Source organism: Spermophilus citellus, assembly GCF_964194105.1.
Source record: "Spermophilus citellus genome assembly, chromosome: 4".
NCBI classification, from domain to species: domain Eukaryota; kingdom Metazoa; phylum Chordata; class Mammalia; order Rodentia; family Sciuridae; genus Spermophilus; species Spermophilus citellus.
In genome coordinates this window covers 2,105,319-2,118,836 of record NC_138185.1, presented here as the reverse complement: position 1 = coordinate 2,118,836, position 13,518 = coordinate 2,105,319, and the positions used below count along the sequence as shown (strand labels likewise).

The following is a 13,518-nucleotide window of genomic DNA, read 5'->3' as shown; positions in this document are numbered from 1 at the left end:
CGGGCTCCTTCAGGCAGTGCCTGGGGCCCACTCTCCAGCCAGCCTCACAGAGCCGGGCAAGAGGAGGCCTGTGAGGAAGATCTTCTAATGAGCTTCAAATCCCTCCTGTTCCTGTCACCTCAAGAAGGTGTGGTGTGTCCCTGAGCCTCAGTTTCCTCATATGCAAAATGGGGACATCCGTGGACTGCCTGGGCGGGCAGCTCAGATGCTGCGCTCCTCCCCAGGGCAGCGTGGTGCTCATGGAGAGGTGGCGGGAGCTCGGTGCCTGTTTTTAGAAAAACCCAGCCGCTCAGTCATGTGCCCCTACAGCAGCACCATCCCTCCTGCTGCTGTCCGTCCGTCCGTCCGTCCGTCCATCTTAGGAGAAATTCTCTCTCTGAGAACAAAGGAGCTGCCTGTGGTCCATGCTCCCCTCCCCCCAACAAGGCGCCAGCTCTTGTTGCATCCTGGTCAGTGGCTGCTGGGTGGCAGAGAGGATTGACCCGCTCAGTCTATGGCTGATTCCAGTCTGTTCACCACTGGGGCAAACAGTGCTGTAGAGCAGTTTGGGATTCTCCTGACACCTGGAAAAAATGGTCATTGCCCCGTCCTTCCAGGCGGGGTTGGTCCAGGGAGGCGCAGCCCGGGCCTCGTGCGCCCCATGGTCAGCAGAGTCGCTGCCGGAGCTCTGGGGCTGGCCAGCTTGCTCTAGACCGGGGGAAACCCTGGCGTCTGCACATTTAAAAACCTTCTTATACTCCACCCACGAGCGGGAGGTGCCAGGAACCAGGAGACACCTGAAGTAGTGAGGTCCCCAGTCCAAGGTGGGCTCGCGGGAGCCACTCAGCAGACGCAGCTGCAAGTCACCCTGCTGTGTTTGCTTGGGAATAAATAGTCATAAATAATGCACGCAGTGACGGTGGCGTCACCTTATAGCAGCCCTCCACCAGGTGCTTGGAGCCCACATTTTTACGAACCCTGGGTGACTGTCCCATGCCTCTGTCAGCAGTCTTGACAGTGGCTGGTGGTGCTTGGTGATTGACCATGGTGATAGGCGACATTTGCGGAAAACACGCGTCAGAAATGCACAAATGTGGCCCACGCATGTGCTGCTCCTGAGTGGTCTTCCTCTGCAACCAAGTTAAAAGTGGCCTTGGTGCTGGCACCACCGGGAGGGGCTGGCAATTTGGTTCCATGATTCATGTTTTGGGAGCAAAGCGATGTGTGGTACCCAGCAGTGTCACTAGACTGACTCCTCCACTCCGCTGGCAACTAACCAGGAAAGCAGGTGGCTGGACCAGGCCTGCCCGGTGCCCCCCACCCTGCCTGCCCCAGGCCTCTTACAGCCGCCATTCCTGCTCAATGAGCCAATCTTGAGTTCTGCTCCCAGGACTCCCCTGCCATCAGGGACAGTCCCCGAATGCCAGCTTCCTCTGCTTCCTTCCTACACATAGTTTTCTTGGGCGGAAATAGATCCATCAGGGCTTTGACAGGCAGCGGGAGTTTGCATGAGGCAAGAGGGTGACCAGGAAGTGTCTCTGGGTTGGTGGTGCCCACTGGGCACTCACAGACTGCGGCAAATGCCAAGGGAGCATGGGGAGCCACATCTGCCGAGGGGAAGCAGCTGCATTAGGACGGTGGTGCGCCCCTGGGGTCCCTCGGAGCAGCGATGGAGTAGGCAGCCTTCTCAGTGGGTGGAGAACTCAGTGAGCTCCTCCCCGAGGCTCTCTGCAGACCCAGGATGCGCTGGCTTTGTTGCCACCCTGGCCCCCCTGGCCACCCTGACCGTCTCCCCCCTCCTCTTCCAGTTGAGTTCAGCAGCTGTCTGGGGAGCCAGGGGATGCAATATGAGACCAACAGCCTGGACTTCAAAGTCGGGGCAGACGGGACAGTCTACGCCACCCGGGAGCTGCGCATCCCCTCTGAGCAGGTGGCCTTCACAGTGACTGCAAGGGACCGCCGGACGGCTGAGCAATGGGATGCCGTGGTGCGGCTGCTGGTGGCCCAGACCCGGTCCTCGCACCCTGGACACAAGGTAAGGGGTGGCCGCATGGTGGGAGGGCCCACACCCAGAGTCCAGGCTCCCCGCTGCCCTCATGGTCCTGGGCAGAGCCTCCGCCCAGGCCTCCTGAGGATGAGGCTCAGCAGCTCCATGGCTGTGCCAGCAGAGAAAGCCACACCTCACAAGGGACCCTGGCCTTTATGCTGTCTTGCGGCAGGGCTGCCAGCACAGGCGAGTCACCAGGTGGCCACCCAAGGAGCTTGGTTCACCAAACTGTGCCGCTGCTAGGTGCTCCTTGTGGGATCTGAAGGAGGCTCCCGTGCCCACTTCCAAATGGACGCCCCACATTCTGTGGCCTGCCTGCCTGGGCGCTGCGCCCACCAGCCCCAGTGGCTCTCAGGGCCTAAGGGATGACAAACAGGGCAGAGACTGCATGACAGGCAGGGGGACTGTGGAAGCCAGTGCAAGGCCCATCAGGGGATGGAGGCAGGAAGAGGGGGAGAGGAAGGGAGCGAGCCCGCCACCGTCTCCTGGGTGACTTCACCAGCAATGCCGCGGGGGCCATCCCAACGGGCCTTTCCTCCAGTGGCGGGGTGACTTCATGAACTAGGCCGCCCTGAGCCCACCTGGTGCAGACGCCTGGCGCCCGTGAGCAGCAGGCAGAGCCTCGTGGCGTGGGGCCTCAGAAGCCACTAACTGGAAGTGCAACCAGGGCTCTTGTGACGGGACGAATCCCTGATGCTCCGCGGAGGGTTCGGGCTCTGGTGGCGACTTTGGTGGGCAGCCTCGGAGTGGGCGCACTTCCAACCCACAGCCAGCTGGCCTGGGGCAGGGGACGCAGAGCTCACCTCCAGGATCAGAGCAGGGAGCCCTCCCCCTGGGCCCCTGACGTGTGACCCTGGGGGGGCAGTCTCTGCAGCCCCCCCTCCTGCCCCTGGTCTTGGTCTCCTTAGTGGCTGGTGTCTTCCTCCCCGACTTTCCCGGGGCCCCACTTACACCCCCTCAGGGCATCAGCTCCACTAACCCTAACCGTGTCCCTGGGGGCAGGGGTTGCTGACCCACGTCACCCCAGGCCCTGGTGGCAGGAGAGAACTGACGTTCTGGGAAGGAGTGAAAGGGCAGGGGTGGCTGAGCCCAGCACACAAGGGCCCGAGCAGCCCAGGCGCAGAGTCCCGTCGAGCTCCTCTGGGCTGCCTGGAATGTGGGTGGCATTGCTGCACGTCTGTGCAGAGTTGTTGAGGGACGCCATGGCGTTCAGTGAGGTAAGAAGACCAGCAGGAGTGCCACCAACACTGTCCCATCCCTCACGGCCCTGTGCTCCTCACGGCCACTAGCCTGCCAGGGCAGTGCTGGGGACAGGGAGCCAGGGGCTGTTTGGAACCTAGAAGGCCAACTGTGGGACCCCAGGTCACTCTGTGGATACACCCTTAAAGGCATCGATGCCAACCTTCAAATGTCTACTCTGTAAATGGGTGGAGGGGACACCAGTTTCCCAGAGTCCACCTGCCCACCAGCATGAATGCAAGTGGGACAGCACCCAGGCCTCCAGCCCCACCCACAGTCCTGTGTACAGCGTCCAGCACTCAGCTGAAAATGCATGGGCGCATGAGATGGCCGAGGACCCAGGTGGTGTTGCTGAGGCGGAAGACAAGTAGGGTGCGGTGGAGACACAGGAGGGCCAGGCACTGCGAGCCGCTGAACAGAGGGAAGGCAGCCCAGCCCGGCAGCATGGCCTCTGCTGGGCGTGAGCGGGTGTTCCAGTGCCCCACAGAACCGTGTGAACTCCAGAAGGGCAGCCAGAGCCCGAGAGAGACGTGGGCACTCCAGCGCCCCAGCTCCTGGCTCCAGAGCACCTGGGTGCTGATGTTCTCGAGCTTCAGAATACAAACGTTCACACAGGAGGACTCCAGGATGGGACCCCGGTTCACACACAAGATTCCGTATATGCCGTATGTGGGGGGCATGGAGGTGACTTCACACCAGGGTTCTGACTGATCCACCACATGGAGCAGGTGTGGAACGCTCCCCTGTGACATGGTGGTGTTCAAAAAAGGTCCAAATTCTGGAGCATTTCTGATTTTGGATTTCTGGTATAAAGGATGATCAACCGTGTTACACTTGGATGAAACAAAGATACTCGTTAAAAGGTCTTCAGAAATCCACTGAAAGGCTCACAAGACTATGTAAGTTCTAAGATGATACATGGGAAGACTAGAAAATAAAAACTGTTCATGCAAAAAATGTAAGAGAAAGAAGAACAGAATAGATGGACTATATATTCCTCTTTGAGTAAGGTGGTAGATTTACAAATATATCAGTAACTATTGAAAAAGAAAATATATTAACATCTAATTAAGAGCTGATGATGATTTGAATAAAGAAAAATCCAACTATATGGATATAAGACACATGTTTAGTAAAAAGGTATAAGACTAGAAAAAAGTTTGAAAGTAAAATCGTTGGAAAAAATACCACACATGTGCCATTAGAAGAAATCTGCCCAGGTGGAAAAGTATTATGTCATGCTCGTGTGAGAGGAGAAGGGAGGAAGAAATAGGGGCTACTGATCGAAGCTGGTCTGTGAACCCCTGAGTGATCTGAGGAAGGAACAGATGGGCTGGAAATAGGGCATAGTGACCACACGGTAGACGCTGGAGATGGCATCTGACAGTATTCTGTGAAATCAATGCAAACCTATTCTAAACTATTAGAGAATGCACATGGCATGGATCCTAGCCTACAGTCACACGCTTACCAAAGCTTGCAGAAGAGAATCTTCACTGTTTTATTATTATAAACACACAAAAAATCCCTATCAGAGAAAAACATCTCCTAGGCTGCCCTGGTGAGCTCTCCCCAGGCTTTCAGAAGTAAAAATTAACCCTGCACAAATTTGTTCAGAGAGTTCAAAAAGAGTCACTTCCCCAAAGTTTTGTTGTCCCAAACTGTGATAGGGACCATGTCTCAAATTGGGAAGAGATTTGCCCCAAATGAGCAAGAATGACCTCCAAAATCCAACATGACTGTGTCTAAAGCCAGCTGGAGGCCCATCCATGCTGACAAAAACCAAGTCCAAAACTAGCAAAAACTGTCCAAAAACAACAAGAACCTTAAAAAAAAAAAGTTACAGACGATGATGGGCCAGTCTGGCCTGTTAATGAATACAAATCCCTGAGCAAATTATTAACAAACTTGGATTTAGCTGTTTTCATAGATTGATGAATCATGACCCAACTGGATTTGCCCAAGAATGGAAGATTGAGTTAATCACTGTAATTCAATGTAGAATAAAGGATAAAAATTGTGTAGTCCTCTGAATAACAGTTATTAAAATTTCATCTCGATTAAAATAACAATATTCAGCTTTTTAGGAAAACAAAGGGAACCTGGCATTGTATCACAAAGTACATCAACAGAAAACCTGCAGTGGCCATCTGATCTGCTTTTGAAACATTCAAAGTCTTCCCTGAGGACCAGCAAGCTGACCAGACAGACCATCCAGTCACACACCAGAGGCCGGAGCCAAGCAGTAAAACAAGAAAAAGAAATCGGGATAAATGAAACTAACAGTACCCAGTGCCAAGAGTCTGCAGTTGTCGGTCAGTTACTGGAATCCATGAGTGAGGTCAGAAGTTGCTGGACGTGAACCTGTTGTCTTTCTGTCCATCAAGGAAATCCAAACCATATCCCTAATGTAGTAGCAGTAAAAAAAAAAAAAAGATCATGTAATGGGAGTAAATCTGCCTAAAGGTGTGCCGGACCCTACACATGGTTGAGGCAAGTTCAAAAGCCTTTGAAATGGAGGAGCACACCACACCCAACTCTGAAGGCCAGGAAGACGGTCATAAGACTGTTAAAAATAGGCGATTCTGCTCATCGGCACGCATATCTAAGAGAGTGCGGGGAGCCCGGGAGAGGAGGACGCTGGCCACATGAGCGGCTCTGCAAGGACTCCCTCTGGGCGACGGGAGAACCTCAAGCCACCGGCAGAAATGGGCCAGAGACCAGTAGGGTTCACAAGGAGGACAGAGAGCCTTGTGCAGGGCAGACACAGGCACTCAGTGACCCTCTTCCCAGGCTCAGAGAGGGCGAAGCCTGTGCAAACCCCACTCAGCAGCAGGTGCTCCCACCTCGGGTGACCACAGGTGTGTGGTGTTAGCTGTGTGCCCATGGACGTGGGCACTGCCACCTGGGCCCCCTCCCCAAGTGCTGAGAGCAGTGCTTCTCATGGTGGCCCCAACCAGAAACTCCCAGGTGCCACAGTCAGGGCTGCATTAACTGGTGGCTCCATGCAGAGGGACAGTGTGGCTCCATGCAGAGGGACAGTGTGGCAGCCCAGCTGGAAGCCGCCAGATGAGGGCTCCTGTGCTCAACTGAGAAGGGCAAGCAGGCTACAGGGCGAAGGCGAGCTGTACCCTCACATCCGGGGAGGGAGCCACACAGACCTGTAGGAGGCATGCAGTGGGCAGCAGGGGCACCAGGGCCTCCTGGGTGGGAAAGTCGCTAACCTGCAGCCACGTGGCATTTTTATGCACATGGTTGCAAGCAGAGGGCTTCCAGGCTCCAGAAGATGGGTTCAGATGGGGATGCCCAATAAGTAGGAGCTCCGTGGCAGAAGGTTCTAGAGCAGCAAAGCAGGGCCTAGAGGTGCTCAAGTCCCAGGGCTGCTTTTACTGCAAGAACCATTGAAGCAAATCCCTGAAGGACCGTCACCGGCCCCCTCATTTCCCAGCTCTGTGCCCTTCCTGCCTCCTGTCGAGGCTCCTGCAGGGCAGCCTCCACTGCTGTGGGGCGGCCTCCACTCCGTTACTGTAGCTGGGTAAAGCTGACGGCTCTCCAGCCAGACAGTCCATGGAAGGGTGGCCCCTCCCCTCCCTTCCCCTCCTGGCAGCCTTGGAAGGCAGCCTTTCCATGGTGACACTGCAGGGCTAGAATCCGGAAGAAGTTTTTTGTGCAGTCTTGCAGGAAAGCTGATAGCAATTCAATTAGAAAATGCAAATGAGGTCACATATTTCCCACAGGAGCGCAGAGTTGCCCCTGAGGAATTCACGGGACATTCGGCCTCACAGTAAATACTGAAGATGGAACTCCCCTGGCCACTGTCGTGGCCCGGCTGGTGTCGCACTGCAGCTGGCAATGGGACCTGTGGGTACAGTTTGCAACAAAGAAACTGTTATTTATGAAACTAATATCGGGCTTCCCTGCGAGTCAGCACTTAGGAAGGGTGAACTCCGGAAGCATCGGGTGGCCAGGCGGGTGCTGGCCTGGGTTCTGCTCAGAGCTCCCACCTCCCCACGTGTGTGCTGAACTGTGACCCCCCAAAGGGCAGATGCTGAAGTCCTCACATCCAGGACCTCGCTTGACCATTTGGGAACAGTCCTGTGGGTGCACTTAGTTAAAGGAAGCCATGAGGGCAGGCTGATCCAATAGGGTGGGACTCCTTCTGCAACGGGGACACTGGGCACGGACGTGAGCACACGGAGAACCTCGCATGAAGGTCAAGGCAGAGGGCGGGGTGATCTGCACATTCGAGGATGCCAACGAGGACCCCAGCAGCCTCTAGGAGAGGCCTGGCATTGAGGCCCTGAGCCTGGGCACCCGAGGGCTCCAGGATTTTAAGTGATGCCATAGGGTGCAGGGCCGTGAGGGCAGGTCCCAGGGCTTCCCCCTGAGGCAGCTGTGCAAGAGTCTCAGTCTGCGGGACGCAGCCGGGAGTTCAGGGGCAGCAGCACAACACAGAGCTCGCACCTCAGAAAACAGCAGCATTCCTTTTCCTTCTGCAAAGGACGGCTCTGGAGGAGGCCGAGGAGCAGCTTCCACGCCATCTAAACAGCCCTGAAGTCCCAGTTCCCTCTAAGATGCTGGCTGTGTTAGTGACTGCCATGACCCCACGACCCCCAAGTTCAGGCCACATCACCACCTGGAGGCTGCTGCAGGCCCAGCTCACCCCGGGACTGGGCGACATGTGCAGTGACAGTTCAGGTTCCTTCTCCACGAGGTGATGGCCCGCGTGACGCGCAGACCCAGGCGGAGAAGGCTGTTCCTTCCCCAGAGCCGAGGTTGCTGCTGGTGGTGGTGATGGGTGTCCATGCCAGAGCTCCGTGGGCATCCAGGGCTCCCTCGGGAATCCAGCTGCAGCTCTTGGCTGGCATGAAGGGCACCAGTGCCCGTTGATTGGTGTGTGCTGGACCCTCGCCTCCTTCCATCGCCCACCGTGTCTGCACACGGTACTCAAGCCCCAAGCGTCTTTCCAACAGGGCTGCTGCTACGCGGGGTGGGTGTGGATCCCGGGCTGAGACTCAGCACAGGGAGTTCAGCAGTGTCCAGGGCCCTTCACTTTGCAGATAGAGGGTGACGGGAGGCATCCGGGCCTTGCCCAGGCCCATGGGCGGCTGGCTGCAGGGGCAACCCCACGGCCGGCCATGCTGCAAACCCCAGGGCACATCGTGTCGTTCTGTCAGCAATCACTCCCATCAGCTGCCATGTGGAGGGTCCCCAGAACTGTCCCCAGACTGTCATCGGCATGTGTGTGAACAGGTGCATGAGTGCGAGACATGGGGGTCCTGTGAAGAGCCCCCAGGAAGAAAGCCCTCCTGTCGGTGTTTAAAGCAAAAATCAAGGTGGTATTTCTCAGCCAACACAGCTGCCGTTCTCTCCATGCTGCCTTCTGATGTTTGGTTAAGGTCCTCTGCGTCCCTGTGAGTACGGTGGACAGGAGGCGGCGGACACGTTTCTTTTGGCCAGCAAGATTCCCTTCAAGGGAGCACCCTCCTGCCCCACCCTGTGGCTGGAGAGGAGGAAAGCCCCCTCGGGGCCCTGGCAGAGCCCCCCCGTGCACACGAAGGTCCCCTGGCCTCTGTGAGCCAGGAACCCCAGGGGCTTGGGGGTGACAGGGTCAGAGCCATCCCTCAGGGCACTTGCAGAGTGGACAGCAGGTGCAGAGGGTGGACTCCAGAGGAGGCAGCTGCGTCTGCACACTGAGGCCCCCAGCCTCACCCACCCTGAGCGTGGCCTCCTGGCTCTCAGACTGAGACAGAGTGGCCCTCACTGAGCGGCACCCGCAGGGTAGTCCTGCCCAGGGCAGCTCCAGCCAGGGGTCGTGCTTCCCCCCAACTCGCAGTGTCATTTCCTTAGGGAGAAGGCGTTTCCTCTGCACACCGGACAGTGATTTTTTACCATGTTTCTTGCTACACATGATTTTTTAACTCTCTGGAGCAAGTTTTTCTCAACCTGGCGTCTGGTGACGTCTTGGCCCATTGGGTGTCTAGTGAGAGGCTACTGGCCTCACGTGGGCAGAGGACAGGGATGCTGCCAATACCCTCAGCACCCAGGACGGCCATTCTTGGGTGCCAGGGTCCAGAAGCCAGGCCTCCAGCCAGGTGTGGGTGCGTGTCTGGGTCTGGGGAGGTAGAGCAGGTGACCTGGCCGCCATGGCCCTGGCAGAGCCCCCAGAGCACATGTTTAGAACGGCTCTCGTGCCCCGTGTGCCGAGGAGTGCAGGCACCTTTCTGTTGTTTTATGTTGTTTGTTAAGTACCATTTTATTCTGTCCCTCCTTAGCTACCATGGAAACAGCTCGCAGGCCAGACAACACCCTACCTGAACAGGTTAAATACACCTGCGTGCAGACCAGCAAAGGGTGCCCTTTTCAAAGGTGGATTGAAAAGGAAGGAGGAGGAACAGCAATGCGCTCTCTGTGGAGATCCTAGTGCCCCCCTGTTTAAGAAATCTGATCATCCTCCGTTAAAACCAGTGCAGGAGGACACGGGGCTGGGGACAGGGCATGGCTTCCTTTATGGAAGCTGTTTGACCCAGAGCTCTGAAGAAGCCACAGAGCCGGGAAGGCGGCGAGGCCGAGCAGCAGAAGAGAGCCATCAACAGCAGTGACGTGTCCCTGTCCCCTCCCCAGTCACGCTCATTCAGCATGCAGAGATGGCATGTCCCTTTCCACATGTTTCCCTCTGACTGCTGATCTTGTGCCATCAGTGACCTCAGACCTCAGGACCCTGAGACACGGAGCTGTCTGTGTGCTGGGACTGGGGGCACATTGTCCCGGATACTAGAGCATCTGGGCCAGCAGGAGCTGCAGGACCAGCTGAAGCCCCTGGCCCTGTGCTCCCTGCTGCCTGAGAAGCTCCAGGGCCCGGGAGCCAGAGGCTGGACCCCTGCAAAGGCAGGTGGAACCAGGAAAGAGGAGCTGGGAGTGGCTGGCACCTCTGGGTGCAGTGGAGGTGAGGGGCAGCTTATTGTGGGCCATGAACAGGAGACAGCAGCCTCGTCGGGGCCACAGGACTAACGCGGGGCTTTGGCTCCCAGCCCTTGCTCCCTGGGAGCGCCTCTTCCTGTGTCCACAGATGGCAGGCTGCCCTCCACAGGAAGCTCAGATGCCCATAAGATCCCCGAGCTGCCCATGGCCCAGCTGTGCAAATAGATGGTCCTGCAATGACGGGCAGGGGGCAAGGCTTGGGCTAGCCAGCTGGGTAGGGGTACCGTCCAGGGGTCCGTGTGGCTCTGCTGGGGCATTCGCCTGGCTGGAAGGGGTCCACCTGCTCCACTGTCCTCCTCGGCCTCCCCTGTCACAGATAACAGCCTCTGAGTCTGAGTGAGGATGTCTGGTGGCATCTCTAGGCTGCTCTAGTCCCCCACTGCTCTGCAGCCGTGGAAGAGGACAAAATCCGCAGTGGGGGGCCGACCTGATGTGGCCCTGATCCGCAGCATCTCTGCCCATCCAGAACTTTCTCTCTGATCTCGGTCTTCCTGTGGCAACCAGTGTCCACACACAGCCAGGGGCAGCACCCTGCTCTCCCCACTTCCTTCTGGAGGCGCTTGTCCCCCCACCCTGGTCTTGACAGGAGGGGGCACCTGGTGGTGAAGGGGGAAGACAGGTTCCCTCTCGACCTTGACAGGACACTCAGCTCACGCTGCCCTGCCCTGGAGACCAGGAGAGCAGGGAACCGGGGTTTGAAAACACCATTTCCTCCTTGCCCCCGCACGCCTCTGCTTGACGCTGGCCACGCGAGGGACTCTTGATATCTGCTGGCACAAGCAGCCTCCAGGTCTAGGTCACAGTCTGTGGTGACAGTCAGAGAAACTGGGTCACACCGGGACCTTCCCAAGGAGTCGATCGCTTGGGTAATGAAAGCCAGTGGTGGCATCTCACGGGGGGCGGAGACAGCGGACACCTGGGACACAGGGAGATGGGAGGGTTCGCCTGATTTGCCCGCCATCAGGGGCTGCCCAGGAACCAGGTCCTTTCTGCCCCGGAGCCTGGGAGCAGGGTTTGGGGGGGTGTCCTGGGATGAGGGCAGGGGCCAGGGCAGGACTGAGCACATGGGCTTCCTGACCCAGCCCACGGGCCCTCCAGGGGGCATGTGGGCCCAGACTCCTTCCTGGGGGCGCCCAGAGAACCGGGAAGAGGCCCAGCACCCAGGTCCTGGCCTTGGCCTCCTCCAAGGAGGAGGGGCGGGCCTGAGGGGTGGCCAGCCAATCAGGGCACAGCACTCCACCTAAGCAGAGACAGTTCCAGGCAGGACAGGGGACCCCAGCAGAGGACTTTCCTAGGCCAGCTGGAAGGACAGGCTCTCTTGCCCCAGCCTGGGGTCCAAGATGTGCAGGGTAGAATCCCTGCCAGTGCCCCCACTCACGGGCCCCTGGGGGCTGTGGCTCCTGGGCCTGGCCCCCAGGCCACATGGATCACCCACCTCCCACCTTTCTGACCCCTCTGTGTGTCCCCTCCCTCCCTGGCCCCCTGCAGGTGTTGGGTGCTGCCTGGACAGCTCTGTGTCCGTCCCTCATCCTCCTCTGTTCAGGCCTGGCCTCTGTCCCTGGACACGCCATCTGCAGCCCTCTCCAGGGCTCCTCCTGCCCCTCCTTCCTGGCCCAGCACCCTTGCAGCAGTGGGACTACCAGACTGACAGCCCCCTTGTACCAGGGCAGCTGCCGTCGGGGAGACCAGCATGTGGCTGCATCAGGAGGCCCGCCCACGTCCCTCCCGATGGACCCCAGGGCCAAGCTGAGGCTGCCCACAGACCCGCCTCGCCTGTCCCCTGGCGTCCAGTGAATGACCCCTCCACGCCGTCCCCTGCCACCCTTCAGACCCTTGGTGCTCCCGGAGCAGGCAGGCTGCAGGAGGACTCCCCTTCCGGGTGTCCAGTCCAGGGTCACTGAACCTTCTCCTTCTGACAATGGTTGAAGCCCAACCGTCTGCAAATACTCCTTAGATGTCACCCCCTCCCTGAGCAGGAGACCCCCTGGTTGCCCCTCTACAAGCGAGGGCAGGGCTGGGGTGAATGTTCACTGCGGACCAGGAGGGGCAACCCCTGTGGGGCCAGCTCTGCTCTGCAGCCATGATGCCCCCCTCCCCACTTTTCTCTGGGCTCCAAATATCCCTTTAATGTAATGCTGTCCACTCTGTCCTGGAGGTGTCCACCAGTCCTGCTACGTGTGAGCCCGTGCTCCCCCTCCTGACCTGCTCTTCCACACACACTCCTACTTACCCTGCAGCGCCCTGCCCTGTGTGATGCCCCCCAGCGTCTCTGTTCCCCTCCCGTGGGCCAAACTGCTTATAGCCCTGCTGCCTGGCCCTGCTGCCTGGCCCAGCTCTCCTGCCTGACCCTGGCTCTGTACTGTTAGCACAGGGGGGAGGAGGTGGGCTGGACCATCTGGACCAGGACCCCAGGTCAGGGGCCTGAGCTCCTGCCCTTGCCCTCAGTCTTGAGCGCGACCCTCCCCTCGAGGCCCGGGGCCCTGCAGGCCGTACTGAGGCCCGAATGAGCCAGCACCTGCAAAATCATGCAGCCCAGCCCTGAGGGCAGCTCTGGGTCAGGTTGCTGGGCCGCCACCGTGAGCACCCAGGGCAGGGCCACAGGCCATGTCTCCTGCCTTCTCCTGGATGGAGGCTGGTCCCCGGAACTGGTGGGAACTCAGCAGTTCTTCTGTCCATCGAGTTTGCTGTTAGATGATGACCAGCAGGACCCTGCTGACCCGCCTGGGTTGGGGCCCCTCCCTAAGCTGTGGCTAAGGAGACATGGGTGGCCCTGGGCAGAGCTTTCTCTGTGATGCAGTCTGTCCTCTAGGTCAAGCTAAGTGTGGACAGAGGAAGGGGGAGCCACCTGGGCTGGGGAGGCAGGGGCTGCCTGGACGGGCCGGAGGGTCTGCGGGGAGCTGGGCTTCCTAGACCGGAGGCCAGAGGCAGTGCTTTGTGGGTGGGCAGCTGGTACGGGTGGGAACAGGGTCTGAACCCAGGCAGAATCCAAGAGCCTGGGGAGCAGAGTCAGGGGCCCACTCTGTGGGGCAGAGGACCGGTGCAGCCCAGATGGGGACCGCTGTGGGAAGAGAGCCCAGACCTGGTCTTGCCAAAGCTGGGGCTCCACGGAACATTCTCCTGAAATAATCCTGCAAGCGAACAGCAGCTCCTACAAGTTACCCTCCTAACCACACCTTCTCAGTGTCACACCACCCCAGAGCTGGAGCAGGTGACTTCCTGGGTCCTCCTCGTTCTGCAGATCCACAGGACCAAAGACCAGCTGGCCAGCGAGA

The 13,518-nt window shown here is 58.5% G+C and overlaps 1 protein-coding gene across 1 annotated transcript in view; it reads left to right on the top strand.

Annotated features, from left to right (window-relative positions):
• The window catches only part of CDH4 (cadherin 4), a 423,409-nt gene that overhangs the window by 294,004 nt on the left and 115,887 nt on the right, over nucleotides 1–13,518 (top strand). The window contains exon 3 of the mRNA XM_081289717.1: nucleotides 1,788–2,014. Coding sequence (XP_081145843.1) covers nucleotides 1,788–2,014 — 227 coding nt within the window. The remainder of the gene's footprint in view (nucleotides 1–1,787; nucleotides 2,015–13,518) is intronic.